The 22152-nt window shown below is 35.5% G+C and overlaps 2 protein-coding genes across 5 annotated transcripts in view; one reads left to right on the top strand and one right to left on the bottom strand.

Moving 5' to 3' along the window:
- The window catches only part of FGF7 (fibroblast growth factor 7), a 51687-nt gene extending 36994 nt beyond the window's left edge, over nucleotides 1-14693 (bottom strand). Inside the window, exons 1-2 of one of the 3 annotated variants that reach the window (XM_019797865.2) lie at nucleotides 14443-14693; nucleotides 13295-13507 (exon numbers count right to left, since the gene is read on the bottom strand). In XM_019797865.2, the coding sequence (XP_019653424.1) occupies nucleotides 13295-13507; nucleotide 14443 (214 nt within the window). In that variant the 5' untranslated portion in view covers nucleotides 14444-14693. Of the gene's footprint in view, nucleotides 1-13294; nucleotides 13672-14442 lie in introns of all 3 variants that reach the window. The other 2 variants (XM_002917563.4, XM_011222820.3) reach the window with 2 other exon arrangements.
- The window catches only part of FAM227B (family with sequence similarity 227 member B), a 192318-nt gene that overhangs the window by 100380 nt on the left and 69786 nt on the right, over nucleotides 1-22152 (top strand). The gene's annotated exons all lie outside the window — the stretch shown is intronic.

The raw sequence follows: 22152 nt of genomic DNA on the forward strand, positions 1-22152 counted from the left end.
AGGAAGGGATGCCCTTCCTTGACTCCCTTCCCCATTCCCTACCCACTTCTCCTAGCCTGGTTTACTTCCACTAGATCTTGAAGGTATAGTTCAAACATCATGTCCTTCAAGAGTCTTGTTCAGCCTCTCCTAGGTTATGTCACCTGCCCTCCACTATGGTCCCTCCCTGAACATGTTTTTATCACATACTTACCGTAGTCTATTAAAATTGAGTTTTTGGTGTTGGTTTCCCAAACAAGCTGAAATTTTTCAAATAGTGGGTCTCTTCCTATACATCTATGTATCCGTAGTACATAGCATAACAATGTATGCTCAATCCATATTGCAATAAATAGTCTTCTAGCTGTTGAAAAGAGCCCCTGCAACTTTGAGAATAAAAACCTTCTAAGATATTTTTAAGGTATTGAAAAAAACCTAAGGCCAGTCAGGTCACAAATAATGTATATGTCTAGTTTTCAAAGGTACAATATGATTTACAGAGAAGCACAGAAAAATTCTTAAAAAATAGAATCCCAGGTATACTGTCTTTGCACTAACTCATCATTTTTGTCCCCTTTTTGCCTCTTTTTTTAATTGGGCAAGGTCCTAAAAGGATTAGAAATAAACTGAGAACGTAGTAATCATGGACAAAAGAAAGAACCAATTTTCCAGTAAACTATTTCTCTTTCAACCTTTATCCTTCAGAAGTGCTTGTTAGAACAAACTCTCTGCTGTTTCTTTTATTTATTTTTGTGTTTGTTCTGTTTGGATTGAGTGGCCTTTAGAGAGGGAAACTATCTGGCGGTACTCCTAAAATTGTCTGATTTGTTTTCTGAAATTAAATTGTATATATGTATGTATACTATAATAATTATGTAGGCACTAGTGAACAGAAGTATAAATATTTTAATAAATATCAGAAATGTGTTTAAAATACAACCAAATTAAATTTTGCAGCATCTTTAGCAATTTGCACATGAAATAAACTGAAAGTTTCTATGCCAACTCAGGGGAAGACAGATGGAGATGTTTTGTACAAGGAACATTGGAGTAGAGTTTTTATTTAATAATAAGGAAATAATGCCAAGAGCTCATTAGGTCATATTACAGAGAAGAAAATTTCAGCTGTTTATAGTTCTTCATACGTAAATTATCCCACTGCATGGTTCAAATTCATGTGTGATGTTTTAATAACACCAGTGATAGTATAGTGATCATGTGATGGTAACTAAAACTATGCTTTGGAATTGTCCCATCTGCAAAATGAACATAACTGCCAATTTTATAAGTGCTCTGTGAAGATTAAATGAGGTAATATACCTAAGTGTTGAGCACACTGCCAGGCACATGGTAGCGGCTTGGTCAATTTACCTCTTTCACTGCAAGAGAGAAAATGTTACTTTAAAATGCCTCAGCTTTGCCCCTTAAAATCTCTTAGTAACTTGTGTTGGCTCTAAGGAAACTGGAAGGTGTAAATCAGTATTCTGAACATGAGCTTTTTACTCTTCAATATTGAATGATGTTCGTCACACAGTGAACTCACCAGGCTTCCTATTTAATATCTCCTCTCTGTGAGTTAACTGACTACCCAAGAATTTCCAGAAAACAATCCAATCATTGCACATAGAGGATTTTGTTATAATCATTTCAATCATCAGCTAATTTTTTAACACCAATCTTTCTTAATTAAAATGAACAACACCTAAATAGTCCTACGTACAATTTTAAAACTAAAAGTAATACATGAGCAAGCTTATTAAGCTGACCAGTTTCCTAAAAGTCTTTCCTTTCTTTCCGTGAAATGAACTAATAGCATAACCGCAAGCTTACAGCAAAGAGGTATTTTGAGAATTAATTAGAAGGGAATGAAGTGTTCTGCACCAATTTCAGTATTGACATACGTATTTTAAAAGAATTAACATCGTTTCAGTGATCTGCTTACGTTTAGTCATGCAATAAAAATGTTCCTGGTTGCACGTTGTACAATTTTATATAAACTAAATTAGAAGATTCATGACAATAACAAACAAAATTTCTACATAGTACAGTAATTTATAGTAATATTAATGTAAATACCTGATAAACTATTAAATAATACTTTAAAACACCATGAATTTTAGGTCTAAGTATAACTTAATCACAATGATATAGATTTATGCTCATCTTCCTCAGAGATGAATTATTATTCGGTATCTGATCAACTTTAAGCCAGTTAAGAGAAAATTTCCAGACTAAATTTGGCCAGAATGTTTTCAAAGTCGACAGCACCTCCTTATGTCTATTAAATATCCAACATTATTTTGTAATGCATTATTTGTACAAGGAATCGAGCACAATTTCTCAGAAACAGAGACACCTTAATAGGCTCATCTAAGTGGGAAAACACCTCGCTTCATTGCCTATTTCATGATTTAGAGGAAATATTGCTATGCACAGCTACTTGACTACTGAGTGCACTGCTTGCATAATTATAGCAGGAGATGCAGCTCTAATGGTCGTGAAAGTTGGCTTATCTTAAAGAATGTGGCAGATAGCCTCCATAATTTTGTCCTTAAAAGACAAACATATGCCTCAAAACTGTTGTTTCTCTCACTTTTTAGAAACTTCATAATGATAAGGTGGCTTTTACCGTGAATATTTATGGACACCTGACTTAAACAGGTTGCAATTATGATCAAAGATTGAAAAAGCATTAAAAAGAAAAGTATGCAGTTATCCAGAATAACAATATTACTCCAATTAGCAGGACTTCAATTATGCATTCAAAAAAAGGTACCCTTTAAACAAAAAATTACCCTTTAAAAGAAATAGTTACTTTTAGTAAACGGAGCAATCAAATCTGACAACTGATAAAGGGCAAATGTTCTCATATTTTTGATAGAAAAAAAAGGTTACTTTAGTGAGCTTAACATTGATACCTGGCAAGATATTAAGTCACTTTCCATTTCCCGGCCTTGCAATACTGTCTTACTACCAGTTATCTCTAAAAGTATATCCTCTGAAGGTAATATATTTGTCCTCTCTCTTTCATACTGCTCATCCTTCAGGTCATTTTCTCCCAGAGAAGACTTCCATACCCATTTCCTCAAGTTGAATCAGGCAGCCCCCTAATTGCTCTGAACTTGCACCCTCCACCCCCAACTAAACCGTTAATTCTCTAAAAATATGGACTGTGGAATTGCATACTATTGTAGCCCAAGCCTGGGATAGGGGAGGTATCAATGAATATTTGTTGAATTAATAAAAGAGTGAAAAAAAAGAAGTCATCTATCTTTCGAAGTTTTGTATGATGTCTTCATTATTCGTGCAAACAAGGGAGGAAACTGTCCGCTGCCTACAGGTGATCTCCCCATGAAAGATGCCACAATATAAACCAGACCAACCAGGCTCTTATCAGAAGTACAGTCTGAGACACTACAAAACACCAAGATTATCCAAGGATCAGGCTACTGGCACTAAAACAAACAGAGTATATTCACCAACTTTCCACCTCTCCCCACCTCTTTCACCCTATACATACATATGTCTTCTCTACCCTTTGACACCAGTCAGTTAAGTCCAGAATCAATCTCATATGTGCTACTAATAAGTAGGCAGATTTCCTATCCAAAAATTATCAGCCCACTGCTTTGTTTTACTAGTATAGCTCATTTAATTCTTAAAGACTTTTTCTCTCTGTATCTCCTTTTAATGCAGATATTCCTTAAACCAATAGCAACTAATTATCATTTTTTTTCTGCATGTAGTTTTTGATATGCAGAAATTAGTTGACGGTCAGGTGAAAACAAGGATGGGTGTTGAGGAGGCTATAACTTTTCCAGGATCGGTCTTCTCCGTGCCGTGTCAATCATCCTTGTAGTATCACCAGTGCTACCTGTGCCTGCTTAGATCATTGGCCTTTACAATTAAACTTTTCCACCAGTCCCTTGAAACTACCCAGAAAAACATTAAGTCAAATAGGTTCTAGAGGCCAATACTTTTTTTTAATGATAGAGAACAAGAGAGAAGAGGGAAATGAGATATACTTCTCTTTTATTTCAGCAAACTTTTAATTCTTGTCTGCATTAAATTTTCATGATCATTTAGTAACCTAGTTCTTATCTATAACTAATTTTAGATGTGTAAAAACTTAAGGGAGAAATATGTTGAATGACTGTCAGTCCTTCTCCTTTCTTCCACCTCTTGCTTTGGGCTAAGTGCTCCTCCTCTACCATTGGGAGACAAAAGGAAGAATAAGATATGATGCTTATCTTTCCATAACTTACATGTTTTTAATGGCATGGCCAAATGTGAACAGAAAGAATCCTAAGACAAGGTAAATGTGCAATGTACGGCTGGAAAAGGCAATTCTGTTTAAGATCTTGAAGAAGTAATCTCTTCAAAGGGTACTGAAATTAATTCATTAAATTTGCCATTCTCCCTTCAGTTTATGCTAAATTTCAAATTTCTAAATAGTTTTTGGTCAGTAAATAAAACTTTTTCTTTATTGATATAGTTGAAATAACTTCAAACTTTTGCTTAAGCTACTTTTTTGAAAATCAAACGTTTATTGTTTTTAGGAACATAAGTAAGAATTCTTCAGTCATGTTCTAATCCTAAAACATTTTAGGTTAATGCATAGGAAATGCTTTTGGTTAATTTCTAGGTTGCCTAATTAAAGGTATTGGACATCATTTCAAATTAGGAGAATGGTCCTATAAAGCTGCTCCAAACTCAGAAAAGAGATTCAAGCTAGGCTTAAATCTCATTCCAAATCTCTGGATTTCAGCCCAGCATGCATCTATACCCAAAATACTACACTAATTGTCCAAGATCTTATTCAGGCTCCTGACTTTGGCACAGATTCTTGGTTCAAGGTTATTCTTAAAATATTGCTTCGGGTCCATTTGCCTTTTTATTTGCCTTTTTATTTGGAACCAAAAAATGAGGGGAAGCTTGGTTTAGTTCTTCACTGCACCACAGAGAGATCCCTAGGCAATAGTTTCAAATAGCAATTTTTTAAAAAGATTTATTTATTTTAGAGAGCAGGAAGAGGGACAGAGGGAGAGAGAGCATCTCAAGCATGGGGCTCAATCTCATTACCCTGAGATCATGACCTGAGCCAAAACAAGAGTCAGGTGTTCAACCGACTGAGCCACCCGGGGGCCCCTCTCAAATTACAATTTAATGAAATTTAAGTGTTTTACCCAAATCAGAGAGGAGAGTTGGGGGGCAGGAGCATTGTACTCTGTTGTCAAGTAAGTTTGGGAAACCATATATAATCTCCTCCTGGAGTTTTGCAATTTATATTAGTATAAATCAGGCTCAGAGTTTTCTTACTGTGAAAACTTGTTCACTTTTATTTAACCTAATATTTCCCAGTCAATTAGCCACAGGAACTGTGCTGCAGGAAACACCATTAATATCTCAAGGGACACCAGTGTCCTAAGAAGCAAAGTTTGGAATTACTGCCTTAAGAAAAATCTGCATGCTAAGTTGATTCTGAATTTGTTCCAAAAGCAGTTGCTCAATATTATCTACAATTACATCTGAAGCTCAAATAGGCAGATAAATGGAAAATATTACATGATAATTTTAACATGATAAGTATGGTATTTAAGCATATTGAAATACACCTCTTTTGCCCTGTCTTATATTAATCATAGAAAATAAACTCAGTTTGCCTTTGGTCCTGATAAATAAACAAAGATTATTGCAATTTTAGGCACAGATTTAACTAATAGATTCAAACCTCCGATTTGAGTATCATCTGTAATTATCTATTATTATTTCAACCCCTCTGTACACTAGTTTAGTTTTGTTTTGATCCAAGAAGTTCTCCCACTGTATCAGAGTATTGCATTCCATTGCCCTTATTCTTTAAGTGCATCAAAAAAAGTTAATAGAGCCCTATTTTATGAGGATCTTTTGTGTTTAAATCCACCCTAAACTTAAAATGCAAAATCTGGGGTGCCTGACTGGCTCGGTTAGTGGAGAGTGCAACTCTTGATCTCACGGTTGTGAGTTCAAGCCCCAAATTAGGTGTAGAGGTTACTTAAAAATAAAATCTTTAAAACAAATAAAATGCAAAATCCATTTATTTTTATATAAAGTCCTTTGTTTTCCCCTTTCCTCTCTTGCCGATTTCTTGTCTTGTTTACAAAGATGTTGCCATCCTATTTATTCTCAGAAGGACACTAGCTAACCGCTCTATCAAGTATTCATACTCTACTAAAAGTGATTACATTCTTCTGCAGGGAAGTTGACTGGAACAGACACCCTCTAGAGCTTATTCTCCCCCTATAGACATCAAATCTTTTCCCTCTGAGAATGATATTATCTGCCTAAAAGGCAAATTTTACCTGGACATGGATATTAAATAATTATTTTCTCTGCTTCCCCACCCTAAACCCTTTGTCTTTATATATTACTATACAAACCCTTTTGTGCAACTAAGGTAAATAGGTAAATTTGCTTTGTTAGCAAATTAGGTATGATTTCTCTACCTAAGTCAGGTGCAGATATAATTTTAAATGTAGTAGATGTGAATCTTGGTCAAGAAACAGTTAAGTGTTCAGTGACTCTTTAATTTGGCTTTCTGAACTATGTGAAAGGCAGAGGATTTTCATTTTCCAACCTATTTCGTGTGTAGAAATACTGGATATGAACCTGGAGTACATTACGCTAAGTGAAATAAGCCAGACACAGATGGACAAATACTACATGATGCCACTTATAGGAGGAATCTAAAATAGTCAGACTTGTAGAAGCAGAGAGTAAAATGGTGGTTGCCAAGGGGTGGGGGTGGGGAAGGGAGAAATAGGGAGGTATTAGTCAAAGGGTACTAAGTTTCAGCTATGCAAGGTGAGTATGTCCTAGAGATATACCGTGCAGTGCAGCGCCTATAGTTTATACTGTTGTTATTTGCTAAAACGATGGATCTTATGTTGTGTTACTATCACAAAATAATTACAATAAATTAAAAGGCAGGAGGGAACTTTTGGAAGTGATGGATATGTTTATGGCATAGATTGTGGTGGTAGTTTCATAGCTGTAGAAATTGGTCAATTTGTATACATTAAATAAGTCCAGATTTTTGCATGTCAACATACCTCAATAAAGTGGTGTTTTGTTTTTTTTAAGAAAGATTGGATATGGTTCAGAAAAGGAAGGAATTCATATGGAAGCTCATTTCATTTAATGAGTTCTTTTTCCTCCATATTATTTAGATATGCACAATTCCTGCCTTTTCTTCTGTGTGCCATATGTGAAATTAAAATATAGAAAAGTACTGTATTCTAGTAGTGATGTAAAAGAAGTTACTGTGCTACCAAAAGTTTTTGATACAGAAAAAGAAAGCTAGGATCCTTAGAAAAGAAAGAAAGCTTTGCTTTAATCCCAAATTTACAAAGAAAACCAACTTCTGGCTTCATATCCTTTTCACTAATCTGGATAGACCCTCTAGGCTTGTGGTTTCTTCCCCTATGGGTTTTCTAGACTTGAGGCTGTCTCTTTAAATCACTGCCTTGAACTCGGTGAGGTGGCCATAGGAGATGAGACCCTAATTTGGGGGCATCTGGGTTCATAGTCACAAGTGGCTCATTTAAGTGCCAAGTAAGCTGGCATTGATGTCTGTACTCCAGGTCCCCTGCTGTGTCACCACTTGAAAGTGCTAGAAGAGGTTCAGACCTGCCTGTCATTGTGAGACTGTGGCACAAGACCTATTCTTCCCTGCAATGAACTCATTTGTCAAAGAAGCCTTCTTACATAGTAGCTGCAGAGCTGTCATCGCATGCATTTGCAGGCCAGTTCTCCAAATGTTGGAGCCACTGAGATTTGTCAGAGAGGTCAGCTGGACCCAGAAGAACTTCATCAATGCATAATTCAGAGAATCATTCCTGATAAGCCCATTTTGAAATCCTCCCTGCTATAAGTTAACTATGAAGCCGTCTAAGGGCTCTAAAACATTCCTGGGACCTGAGGGGATCCAGGCTGAAATAGAACCCTTGGTCCCACTAAATAGTGGTTTTTAACCTTATCTGCACAGTAAAATCACTAAAAAGCTTTAACAAACATTGATGCCTGAGTCTTCCCCACCTTCTCAGGATTCTGATTTAACTGAACTGTGATCTCCCAATAATCTAATGTGATCCTCTAATGTGATCCAGTGGTTCTCAGTTTTGGCAGCATGTCAGAATTATCTGGGGAGCTTTTTAAATTCCTGGTGCCCTGGCTGCATCCCATATCAATTTAATGAGAGTCTTTGTGGGTGGGACCTGGCATCAGTATTTTTTTTAAATTTCCCTGGCTGATTACAATATTTAGCCAAAGCTGAGCAATAAGAAAACATGGAAAAGGGAACCTAGCTGAATAAAGCTGGCTTCTCGCATTCCCAACAGTTCACTTGGGTCTCCGAATGCTCTAAAACTCTAGGCTAAAGAGTTCTAATACAGTCAAAAAGGAAAGTACATATTCAGATGCTCTGGGTTGTTATAGAAAAGAAAGTGATAGTCAGTTCAAATGAGGATTTACAAAATTAATAAAGAGATGCACCTGTGGCAATACATTATGTGCACTTTGTAAGTGCCAGACACTTGTATTAGCCAAAAAAAGAGGAGAACTATACTATGAAAAATCATCTTTATTATTAGAATTCTCAAAGACTAGCTAGTATTTCCAAATCTGCTCACCAGCAATTTATCCATCTTCTATAATTTAAAGCCTTGACGACTTACTTACGGGAATGTAGGTCGCCAGTTCTACAGGATTGCGTTTTGTCAGTAATGCTTGGATTTTGGTTCAGTTCCATAGGTATGTTTCTCATTGTCTCTTTTTTTAAGGTGGGGTTGCCCTGGTTTTCTTATTTTTGTTTTGATAATGTGAATTATTGTTCTTTTATATAACTTGCTAAGAACTGTCTGTAGCATAAGCAAGTTTACCCTCTCCATATTTGGAGGTGGTATGTATACTTGCTAGCTACTAGCAGAGATTATTGCTGAGTAGGATCTTATCCAAAGAATTGTTGACAGTTGGGTTGCTGAGGATTTTGTGGCCAAAGTCAAATCCCACAACGTTGTGTTTATTTGCTTTTTGCCAATTGTTAGGCCATATCCCGTCACAGTCTAACAATCCAAAAGAGAATATTGCCAAATCGTTGGCTGGTTTTCAGAATGGCTAACCCTTTTCTTGCTATGGAACTTAAAATGCTTAATTCTAATAAGAGAGGCATGCTTTTGCTTGAGTCAGTGGCCTATCACAATCAAGAATTTCTTCTTAAAAGAAATGGGTGATATTGACCATGGTGGGGAAGAGCAAAACTTTCTAGTAATTGGATCTCCAAAGCAAGAAAATCGTCTTGCGGGACTGAGTTCTTTGTTCCACATCTGTCTCTCAGGGCAGTTGTCAGTTGCCCAGTACACTGCTGCCATCTCTCACTTGGCACCTCAATTCCCAGCTTAAACAGCAGTGTTATTTCTGTCAGGTGTGGAGTGATTGACTCTGTCTGTTGATGGAGTGCCTGGTCCAAAAATTATCTAAATTCACCCTCTCGCCTTTCCCCAACGGGAGAGCTCTGGCAACAACAGAAGTATTGACCATCCATTACCAATCCCTTTACGATGTTATTAATGCTCTCCTTCTGCAGAGAACATGAATATTTATTTCATTTTAGAAGGGCATATTATGCTTTTATTACCCTTATTATTAGTTCAGGTTAGGTTCCAGTTTTGTCTCTTGCAAGCCTACTATAAGGCTAAATGTGGAACGACTAGAGGGGACAGGCTTTCTTGCCTCCCGGGTGAGAATACTATGCAATCTGAGGCCCAGTTCTCCAGTAACAGCTTCTCTCCCCTCAGCATCAGCAACATGGTCCAGCATCTCCTGGCCTCTCATGAATTCCTACATTTACATACTTGGGTCTTACTTAATGTCTATTAGTACAAGTCTTATTTTTGTTGGGTTCCTTGGTGTGCTTTTTCTGCAGTTTACTCATTCTCGTCTAAATTTAAATATTTCACAAGACAACACTATAAGACTGAAGTGAGGTCCTCACAACTCAGGATAGCTTAAGTAATTTTTTTAATTCCCTAAAGACATGAGCCATGAGCTATTATATTCACCTCCCTGCCACTCCCCTTCTCTTCCTCTAGGCCCTCAACCTACCTACCCCAGCCCAATCTTCTGGAAACAGAATAGCACACCCAGATTTTTTACTCTTCTACTCACTCCAGTCCATTATCTTGGCAATGTCTTATAAGTCACATTTTTATGAAGAAGCTATCCTTCTGCTAGTCAAGTAAGCAGTCCTTCAAAACCTATTCATTTCATCAGGTAACTTTCCCCTTCATTCCAAAACAAAGCCATGAGGATGGAGTGGGCACTTTCTCATGGTAATGCAGAGAACACCTGTGTCTCACACAAGCTGACATCTAACTTTTCACGCAAAATTTAAGACATTTAAATCTATACCATCGTAAAATACCTCCAAAGAAGGGTGTGCAACAACCACTAAACAAATTTAAGGCATCAGAAAATGAAGTGCAAGAGTTTGATTCTAATGTGATTCTAATGTGTCACACTTTCTGAACTCTGCTGCATTTCACTCTAGTAGACAATCCAATTACCTTTTACTCTCATTTTAAATAGGAAGGAAACAACTTTTATTTGTTTGTGCATTCATTCAATTAATTATTGAGGTTGTAAATAGCCTTCATATTTATAATTTCAAGTTTTTATTCTTCTTTGACTTGTTAAACAAATTTTGTTGAGCACTTTCTTTGCACTTGGAGATAGTAGCTTCAACTTCACGTGTGTCAATTTGCACATTTTATGTATGGGGCATTCACACTTAAAATTAGTAAGGCTGCAACCAGAAATAATAGGAAATGACTACCAGAATTCTCTCTAATAAGTTATTCAACATTATTTTTTGGTGATGTATTTCCTTTGTACCTTAGGATTTCCTAACAGACAACTGGGAAGTAGCTTCTTTTTAACTATGATGAAACTTGACTGGCTCCTTCTTCAATCAGATAGCAATAAACCTGACAAGAATTTTAGGGTTTACTTAAAACATCCCATTGAAAGTTTTTCTTTCCAGGAGAATTCACCATATCAAGAAAGTATACCTCTATATACAGCCTATGAAAAGCTTATAGAAGTGAAGATTGTTTATATGATATATATCCTGTCTTTTAACTACATTGGTATTGCGACATTCTAATTAATGATATAGAATGAGTTTCTTTCTTTCTCTCTTTCATTTTTACTGTAGAATCAGAGTAGAGGAGGAATGGTGTACCAAATTGGCTTTATGGTTACTCAGGGTTAATGCTAAATTGTGTTTCAAACTGTAAAATAAGTTTGACATTTTGTGTATGTTTACAAACACCTGAGTTTCATGGTTTCAAGAAATTTTAACACAAAATAAAACACATATGTGAATGTGTGAATGTGTCCCACTTGTAGATATTTTTTATCCCAAATAATTATGCATACTGTTCATTTTCACTGGATTTTACATCTAATTTTTCAACTTACATTATTTGACAAAAGCATTCAAGAGGAACTAGTTGGCATACAGAAAAATTCTACAGTGTTTGGGTTTGATAACCATATTGCTACAATTTAAAATTAGTTCTGACAGCTCATTTTATCCTTGAGATAATATTCACCTATCTCATTCAAAGCATGTGGTAATTATATAATGAGTGCTTAGATTTGTTCGCATTTATGTGATATATTATATGGCTCAGAATAGGATAAACTGTAAGAACTAGAAGGTATATTGGAGATCATCTTTACATATCCCACATCTTAGAGATGAAAAAAGCAAGAATTGGAAAGAATTAAAAATTTTTCCAGAATATTCACAGGCAGGGATTAGACCTATGTGTCATAACTTCCACCTGGGCTCTGTCTCCTCTACCAGGTTCCATTATCCATGATGAATCTCAATAACTTTTAAAAAAATTGATTACAATCCAAATTCTTTTGCTCACATAGAAGTGATTATCCACAGAAACTTCCTCCGAATAATTATTTTTTTACCTAAACTTTAGCATAATCAGAACAATATTCTAAGACTAATGTGGTAATTTTATTAATAACAGTAATGATTAAACTATAGCTGTTAATAATCCATTAAAATGGCCTTAGCATTCTATATCAATTACAGTTACAAAGAAGATCCTCTTATTTTATTGGAAACATAATTCCCCAAATTCCCACTTATTGGTCCATTAATTAAGAAGCCTAAAAACCATTCATTAAACAAGCAACAAAAGTTTCAAGTACTCACTGCAAGCCAAATGAACTGCAAGTACTTAAGCAAATGTTTACACCATCAACCCCATGCATTCTTTTTCAATTGACTTTTACGTACGTTATATTATAAGATGATATAATAATAACATTGTTCAAGTGCTAGTAATACAAACAACATTTATTTTCATTTAGGAATTTTAAATTCTTACTACAGATGTTGAGTATTTTACCCCATTAAATTTAAAACTATTGAAATTGTTTATTAATCATAACTGCTAAATGATAAGTCCAACCCTGATATTTTAACATGAAAAAAATAACTGGGTTTTGGAGAAAATGTAAGGTACACTAACAGAAAATCATGGACATCACTTCCAAGTCACTTTTATTTCCTCCTTCACATTTACATTTCTCTTAAAGTAACATAGAACTATGGCATAGAAGATTTAAAGAAAAGGTTAGGAGGAACCTTTTTTTTTTTTGCTTAAGTAAATAAACAATCTAATACAAACTCATTATGATGTGAACAGATGAGGATACCACAGATTCCTTTCCATTTTATAACTGTATACAATTGCACAAGTCGCTAGAAGCATTTTTGAGCACAGATTAAATATTTCACACCACAGAAATATTGTTTCAAAGAAAATCAAATTACTTTTTAAAATAAATTTTCTGTTCCTCAAATGAATAAGTAGGTTTTGGTGAACATTTACTGAGTACTCTTTAAGAGTTCCTAATGAATTTTGCTAGAAGACAATGAGTCACATTTCAGTGTGAATAATATCATTTGCCTTTTGCTTAGTTTATAAGCATTTTGAGCTTAGGACATGGGGATTATATTTTCAAATGGGCTTGGGTTATCAGTTCCAACTCTAATATTAGTAGATTTGACCTGTTGCAGGAGATGTTTTTGGAAACATAATTCAGTGATCCCAATTTAGAGAAACTAGAAGATGATAGTTAATTTTTTCCCCAAAAAAAGGAAACTAAGAAAGCCTGTCACTTGAAAAATGATTCTTTCACAGATTAAGGTTCATACGCAGTGCTATAAATAAAGGACATTACTTACTGTAACTGTTCTTCATCTCTTGGGTTCCTTTGACTTTGCCTCGTTTATCAATCCTCAGATACCACTGTGTTCGACAGAAGAGTCTTCTCACTCTTATATCCCCTCCTTCCATGTAATCATAACTTCTTGTATGTCGCTCAGGGCTGGAACAGTTCACATTTGTAGCCATTTGCTCTGGAGTCATGTCATTGCAAGCTAAAGATATAGTGCCCACTAGACAGATAATGTGAAAGCATGATCTGTAGAGCAAAGTTGGCAGGATCCATGTCAGTATCCATTTGCGCATTATAATGTAGTGCTCCGGGTGTTCATGAATAACATAATGAAAATTAAATCTTGAGTTGATTGTTGCTCCTAGGTCATTGACCTCTTCCTATCTGTGAATTGTAGATTGATTTAAGAAAGAGTAGTTGTTTTTTTCCAAATTGTTATCCTTATCCTTTTAGTTCCTGATAACAATACAGGATTCCTCCTTAAATAACTCTCTGTTGCTATTTCCTTATAAAAACAGGTTGTAATAAGCTCAGTTGCTGCGACACTGTTTACTACTTGACTTCTGTTTGCAATGAGAGATTAAGAATAGGGAAGGGAAGGAGGGGAAGATGAAAAATTGTATGTATAAATTTCAGTGGGTAAATAGTAGTATAACATGCAGTGCCGTCTGTACTGTGAAGGCACATTTAAAACAGCTTTCACAGAGGATGTCAACATCTTCATCTCTCTCTATGTACATTTATAAAAGTTATGCATTACTAGAGACAAATCAGAATATGATTGTACCATTTATTCCGATTGCTGTTTGGTAAGAAACATCCTGCAGTTAGAGCTATTGATTTAAATTAAGTCCTAAAATCACTACCAACAAAGTATAAATGCTTTCCCTAGATTTGTTTGTATGCTTTTATGTTTGTGGTTAATCAGTTATTTTCTCCTGAACTACCCACATTTCTCAAGTTAAATGCCAGTATTGTCTGGAAAACTTCAACCTTATCTTTATGTAACTTCTACAGCATAATTACTATAGATAATTACATGGCTCAAAAGTCTGGTAACTTTACTTTTCCCTTCAGCACTAAAACCAGAGAAAAGACGCAAACTACTAGAAAACCATTCAGCATTATTTTTAAAGACAAATAACAGTAACTTACTTGTTCTGTTGATAACAGCTGGATACACAAGAATTCCATGTCTGTTGTCTGCCTTGTGCAACTTGAGCCTCTCTACTGTAGCTACAAACTATTTCTCAGCTGAGAAATTCTCCAGCAGAATCATAATTGTTTCCATAAATCAACAGGCAAGAGGATTTTCTCTCTGTGTGAGCGCGTGTATGCTTGTGTGTGTGTGTGTGGAGCCTTTTTATTCAGGGCTTTTCGATAAATACCTTTGCTGACCTCATTGGAAGCAATTAAAACTTAACCAGTGAGCTGTTAGTTGAATACAACAGCGGGAATAAAGGAGACTTATATAGTATTCATTCAATGGTCATGAGAGGGAGCTATGAACATGGTTTATGCCTAAATCTACCAGTGGGTACCTACTTTGTAGAAACAGATCTCTGATTCTGAAGCAGTTAAAGGGGGAAAGGGAAGTTTTTATACCATCTTTACAACATAGGAGTTGTATATAAGTTGAAAAATATTCCTTTGAACATATATAAGAGGGATTTTTGCTAGTTAGAAAGCTTTTTCCATAGCTTTATGATACATGCATTTCTACTATTACTACTTTGCACTCAGAATTTTAGAACAAAACTAGCCCATGTTGATGAACTCACATCTTAGTGTTCTAAAGCACTATGTGGCCGAGTTAAGTGCATATCTTTTCATACAGAGGTATTTTACCGTGGTATATGAGTATAATTTTTAGATTTTATATTCCTAGACTGAAAGTAAGAAGACCTAGTTTCTTATTTGAGCTGAGCCACTAATTACCAGTATGACTTTGGGCAAGTCACTTGGCATTTCTGAGTCTCAGCTACCACATTTGAAAAATTAGTGCATTAGTCTAAATGATTCTATGGTGCCTTATAGTTTTAAAATTCTGTGACTTTGACTTGTACTAACTACTAATATAACGAAGAGGATGCATCCTTTTAAAAATTATAATCCTTAAAAATTAGAAATAAAGAAAATGGTTTTATACTGGTTATCAGTGTTTGACTCTTGCTTCAATAAGAACATTGGCTCAATAAATAAATGTTTATCTAAGTATGGAATTATAAGAGCTCTAGTTAACATAAATAAGAGAAAGCTATGATACTTTCCAACATGAGTTACTCTTTCCTTTGCTTCCTATTCTGGCATATATGTATATATATGGTATCCTAGTGTTTTATTAGATATTTGCTGCAAAATAATTGCATTGTTAATAGAAATCAATATTTAGGAATGTATATTGAAATTTTCTTTCCCATGTTAATGCCCCCAACACACACACACACACACACACACACACACACACAAAACACTTGAAATGCACTATTTTACCACCAGGTGGTGCATGTAGACCAAATAGGAAAAGGAAATTAAGTCCTTAAAATCAGATTATAGTGTATGTGATTTCTGTGCTTTGGGGGAATAGAATCAAGAGCATGGAATAGGCTAAATGTACCCAGTTACTCTTTAGGCACCAGATATTGAAATTCATAAGTTTACTAGAGCAGAGGAGGGTGGGCCCTTCTCTAATTGTATCTATTGAATAGGTCACTATAAAATACTCTATCATGTATTTCTCCAAAGGGAGGAAGAGAAGGGAAAGAAAGTATGATGCTACTGTGTTCCGAATCATAGCCACGTAGGCAACAATAAGGAACAGTGTCAGAACTCGTAGAAGTTGGATATTCCTTATAAAGAAGTAAAAATTATTAACAGTCAGTTCACATGTAAAGATACTCAAGAGCTACTAAATCCATCTGTTCCACACCGACCCTATAGATTTTAAACGAAGAAATCAATAGATTAAAAGTCAAACTTTGCTAATTAAATGCTTAAGACTTAAATAAAAGAAATGGGTAGTTTGTTGATAAATCTGCTCTATAGGGTTAACTGTAAAATTGGAAACAAAGCACAAAATTGTGATCTATTCACTTTAACTTCATTAGATGCCATTGCACTCTGAGATTTGAAAATATAATCCCCATAATATTAATGAGTGGCTTGATCTCAACAAGGGAACTATATTTAAATCTTTTGATTATTAGAATGCCAGGTGGCTCAGTGAGTTGTGTTGCTTTTGGCTCAGGTCATGATCCCAGAGTCCTGGGACCAAGTGCCACTTCGGGCTCCTTGATCAGTGGGGAGTCTGCTTCTCCCTCTGCCCCCACCCAATGCTCTTGGGCACGCTCTCTCTCTCTGACAAATAAATAAAATCTTTTAAAGAAAAATTAAAAATAAATAAATCTTTTGATTATCAGTTTTCCTAATGAAAATTAATTAATTCACGATAGCCCCACAGCTTGTTTTACTAACACCACAGCTGTAATGAAGACCTCACTTATGCCTTGTTATAATTGTACTTCAAGAGGTATTCTCCAGAAACCAAGAGGAACCTTAGGTACCTCTAGATGGGGTAACACTCTGGGGTTTTTTTAAATTTAATTTTATTTAAATTCAATTAATAATGTGTTATTAGTTTCAGAGGTGTAATTCAGTGCTTCATCAGTTGCATATAACACCCAGTGCTCCTTACATCATGTGCCCTCTTTAATGCCCATCACCCAGTTACCCATCCCCCCACCACCTCTCCTACAGCAACCCTCAGTTTGTTTCCTATAGGTAAATATCTCTTATGGTTTGTCTCCCTCTCTGATCTCGTCTTATTTTATTTTTCCCTCCCTTCCACTATTATCCCCCGTTTTGCTTCTTAAATTCTACAGATGAGTGACATCAGATGATAATTGTCTTTCTCTGATTGACTTATTTCGCTTAGCATAATAGCCTTTAGTTCCATCCACATCATTGCATATGGTAAGATTTCATTTTTTGATGGCTGAGAAATATTCCATTATATATATATATATATATATGCCACATCTTCTTTATCCAGATGTCAATGGACAATGGGCTCTTTCCATAGTTTGGCTGTTGTGGACATTGCTGCTATAAACATTGGGGTGCAGGTGCCCCTTCAGATCATTATGTTTGCATCCTTTGGATAAATACTTACTAGTGCAATTGCTGGGTAATAGGGTAGCTCTATTCTTAACATTTTGAGGAATCTTCATACTGTTCTCCAGAGTGGCTATACCAGCTTACATTTCCACCAGCAGTGTAAGAGGGTTCCCCGTTTACATCCTCGCCAACATCTGTTGTTTCCTGACTTGTTAATTTAACCATTCCGACTGGCTTGAGGTAGTATCTCATTGTGGTTTTGATTTATATTTCCCCGATGCTGAGTGATGTTGAGCATTTTTTCATGTGTCTGTTGGCCATCTGGATGTCTTCTTTGGAGAAATGTCTGTTCATGTCTTCTGCCCATTTCTTGACTGGATTGCTTGTTTTTTGGGTGTTGAATTTGATAAATTCTTTATAGATCTTGGATTCTAGCCCTTTATCTGATAAGACATTTGCAAATATCTTCTACCATTCTGTAGGTGAGCTTTTGGTTTTACTGACTGTTTCCTTTGCTGTGCAGAAACTTTTTATCTTGATGAAGTCCCAGTAGTTCATTTGTGCTTTTGTTTCCCTTGCCTTTGGAGATGTGTCTAGCAAGAATTTGCTGTGGCCGAGATTGAAGAGGTTGCTGTCTGTGTTCTCCAGGAGTTTGATGGATTCCTGTCTCACATTTAGGTCTTTCATCCATTTTGAGTTTATCTTTGTGTATGGTGTAAGAAAATAGTCCCGTTTCATTCTTCTGCATGTGGCTGTCCATTTCCCTAACACCATTTGCTGAAGAGACTTTTTTACACTGGATATTCTTTCCTGCTTTGTCGAAGATTAGTTGACCATAGAGTTGAGGGTCCATTTCTGGATTCTCTATTCTGTTCCATCACTCTGGGGTTTTTTAAAGTTCTTAGTGGTAATTACATTGATAAGCATTTATTGTTCTAGATTTAATGTATATATAGTGATAGGCTAAGCACAGAAATACTTTGAAGAATTGTCTCTCTTGTTTCTGGATTGTGTTAACTTCAGTTTTCATTGGAAACCTCCAGCTCTTGAGCTTCGAATTTGTAAAACAAAGGTTTAAATCTGTAAAACAAAGTATTCTTGTATCTATTCCTAAACACTGGCTTTTTAGAAAAATGTCTTTAGAAAGTAAAGATTAGCATCTGGGATTCTTCAAAAAGAAACAGTGCCTAATACTCACCTAGTTTGATTTGGGAATAGAATATGTAAAAAGAATACAGTGAATCTATTTCAGTGAATATCATGAAAACATAAGTGGTCATTAAAGTTATGATTAACCACCATCTAGTTTTGCTTAAGCAACCTCCACTATATTCCTATTTCATAAAGAGGTAAATGATAGAAAATAGCTTTTGTTTAATGAATTTTGCATTTCAATAATTAATTTTAAGCCTATGCCACATTCATAAGTATGTATAATATAATCAGTAGAAGGGAACATCATTAAATATTTTCATTACATTTTTACATCCTATCCTGTTCCCCATCCTCTTAGCTCCCATTCTTTACCAAAAATATAGATAATCATTGTTATTAGTTTCTTGTGTATCTTTCCAGAGTTTTCTATGCATATATAGGCAAATTGAATACATTTGTGTGGAGATATATATATATATTTTTTTCTTTTTTACTTTTCCTCTTTTTGTACAAAAGGTAGCATACCATACGCAATGTGCTGCATGTTGCATTTTTTACTTAATAAAAATAGAAGGTCTTCCCATTAGTATTTAGGAAATTTCCTCAATTTGTTTTACAACTGCATGGTACTCCATTGAATAGGACTGTATCACAGTGTATTTGCCTAGCCTTCTATTGATGGACATTTAATTTTTTTCCAGTCTTTTTCTGTTACAAAAAAAATGCTATGATGAATAAAATTATAAACGTGTCATTTTTTTACTATGCAAATATATTTGTAGGATCAATTTCCAGAAGTTGTCCAGGTCAAATTGTATATGTATTTATTATTTAGATAGATATTGCCAACTTAACCTCCACAGGAGTTGTACTAGTTTTATAATCCCACTAGCAGTACTGAAGTGTGACTTTTTGTTCAGTATAGTATATTACTAAACTTTTGGGGTTTTGCTAATCTGACAGGTAAAAATGGCATTCGTTATAGTTACCCCTTGCATTTCTCATTTTATGAGAGAAAGTCACCACCATAGAGTACTATAAAGAAAAGTTACATGGTGCTATGACTGTCCACAACAGGTGGCAGTAGGGAAACTTTTCCCTGCAGTAATGCTAGTAGAGCTGCAATTCAAAGGGTGAGTGGGAGTTAAGCATGTGAAGAGGTACCTGTAAATGTACAAAGACCCTGTATTGAAAGAGAACATGTTTCTTCAATGATGAAACACCAGTATGGTTTTATTAGAGGGAATGAGAAGGACTATGGTGCATGAAGAGGCAGGAGAGGCAGGCAGGGTCCTGTTGGGCTATGTTAGGGAGTCTGATCCTCACCCTAAAGGCAATAGGAAGCCATTAGAGTATGTTAAGCAAAAGGGTGACATGATCTGAATCACACTCCCTGCCTCTATTGTGGCCCAAACTCATTTAATTCCTATTAACAGAATGAGTTTATGTAATATTAAATTATGTTCATGTATCTTTTTTATTCTGTTCTTCATATTTTCAAAAAGATAGACAAACTTTGTAATTGGAAAGGAAAGATGGGGGAGAAAAAAGTCACATACACTTCCTGATTTAGATAAAGCCTGAATCCACTCACTTCACAGGGTTGTGCTAAGTACTGTGAAAGGAGCATAGAAAGTCTATTTGGGGAGCCAAGCTCCTATATTTCTGGAAACACTGTAGCACACAGCAGAAGCAGCAAAACTCCAGAGAGTAAGGACTCCCTCATATGTCTAAACAGGTGGGGCCATAAGCACCCCTCATAAAGATTTCCCATGTTTCGAAAAGAAATCTGAAGCAGCAGGAAGCCCATACCCGAAGGAACTGTGTGAGCAGAGTCAGGGAACACCCAGAAGAAACAAAAGTAGACAAATGACTCAAAAACCAGAGGGCCTTGCCTTGTCCCTGAATCCTACCACATCTTAAGGCAGAAAAGGGAAGCCCAGGAACAATGGAGGTTAAGTTTTTTATCAACGGGGGGGAGGGGGGAGGGACATTCTCAAAGTTGAAGCAAGGTTGATTTATAAACATAAATCATAAATTTATGTTATTTGTTGCATGTTTGAGATTATGGTCCAGGGTCTATTTCTACTATATTCCCACAGCTATTGCCACACTATGGATTTATCTTCATCTTTTCTCCTGTCCGTCCCTTTCCATAATTTATTTTCCATTCCATAAATTTAGCCCCAACTTTGGATCATGCCGTACAACCCATATTACGTACTTCCTTGATCTACACACTAAACAAATATTTATCAAATAGCTACTTGGTGCCAGATGTTGTCCTAGAGTTTTGGAGATACAATGGTGAATACTCTGAAAGGAATATTCCAGGAGAATGCTCTGACCTTACAGAGTATGCATTCCAGTGAGGGGACAAACATAAACACATAAATCTGTGGTGTAAGTTGGGGGTGGATATTAGGATACAAAGAAGATATCCAAGGACATAGGGGTAAATGGGTAGAGGGACCTACTTTATATAGAAAAGGCCTATCCAAGGAGGTACATTTTAAGCTTCCTGGAACTTCCAAGAACTGAAGGAAGGCCAGTGTACATGAAGTACATGAGCAATGGGGAGAATAGTGAAAGATAAATGAATCTGAAAAAGTAGGCAGAGGTGAGATCCTAAAGAACTTTGAAGGTCATGGTAATAGGAGTTTGGGCTTACTCTAAGGGTAATAGGAAGTTGGAGTATAGGTGTGTCTGCTCCAAACTTGATGGACCTGGTCAAAGACAGTGGTTTAAACTCAGGAGTAAAATCTCAAAAGTAATTGAACAAGCCTGGGGTTCCTATAAATCCTCAGTTATGTAAACTTTGTGGTTATTCTTGGCATAATGCCCTAACATTTTAAAACTAATTGTATATAAGGTACAAAGTCTGAGTCATATGTTCAAAATTGTGGTGTGCCTATGACTCAACTATATAAATATCTCAGTTTACAAATGTAACTTGACATTTTGTGTCTCTGTCTATAAAAGTTTGTTTTATTTAATTTAATATTTATAAAAAGTTCTCTGAAATGCTAATCTGAAGTTAAAGTTCTTCAAAATATATTATTACTTTTCTGAATTACTCTGCAACTTTAGACCTAGAGCAAGATCGCTAGAGTTATTAGTTCTTTTTTGTTCAATTTGGGAATTTCTATATAATGAAGTTATATTATGCAATTCACTCTTAATTGGCTTGACTCCACTTAAATTAATGCTTAACTTAACAAAGAATCCGTCTCCTTGATTCAGTGCTATACATTAGTGCCTAGTTTTGACAGCATAGTGCCACTCTAACAGTTGAAAAGCATTGCAGTGGGTAGGGAGAGAATTTTGTTTCACCCCTAAGAGAATATCATGAAAAACAACAAAGACCCTGGGCAATTAGGGTTATTACATTCTTTGCTTTAAGTTGTCGTTCTTTGGTTCCATATTCATTGTCTACATAGCAAGGCAGCAAAATAAGGGGTAAAACTAGCAACAAAAAATTTTTTTTAAATCTTTCATAAATGTCAATGTGTTAATAACAAAATTGGTTTATTTTTTCATTCATTAGCTTTAAAACCAGGACTTCTTAGCAGCAAATGAACCTTTTTTAAAAAA

Source organism: Ailuropoda melanoleuca, chromosome 5 (genome assembly GCF_002007445.2).
Source record: "Ailuropoda melanoleuca isolate Jingjing chromosome 5, ASM200744v2, whole genome shotgun sequence".
Lineage (NCBI taxonomy): Eukaryota > Metazoa > Chordata > Mammalia > Carnivora > Ursidae > Ailuropoda > Ailuropoda melanoleuca.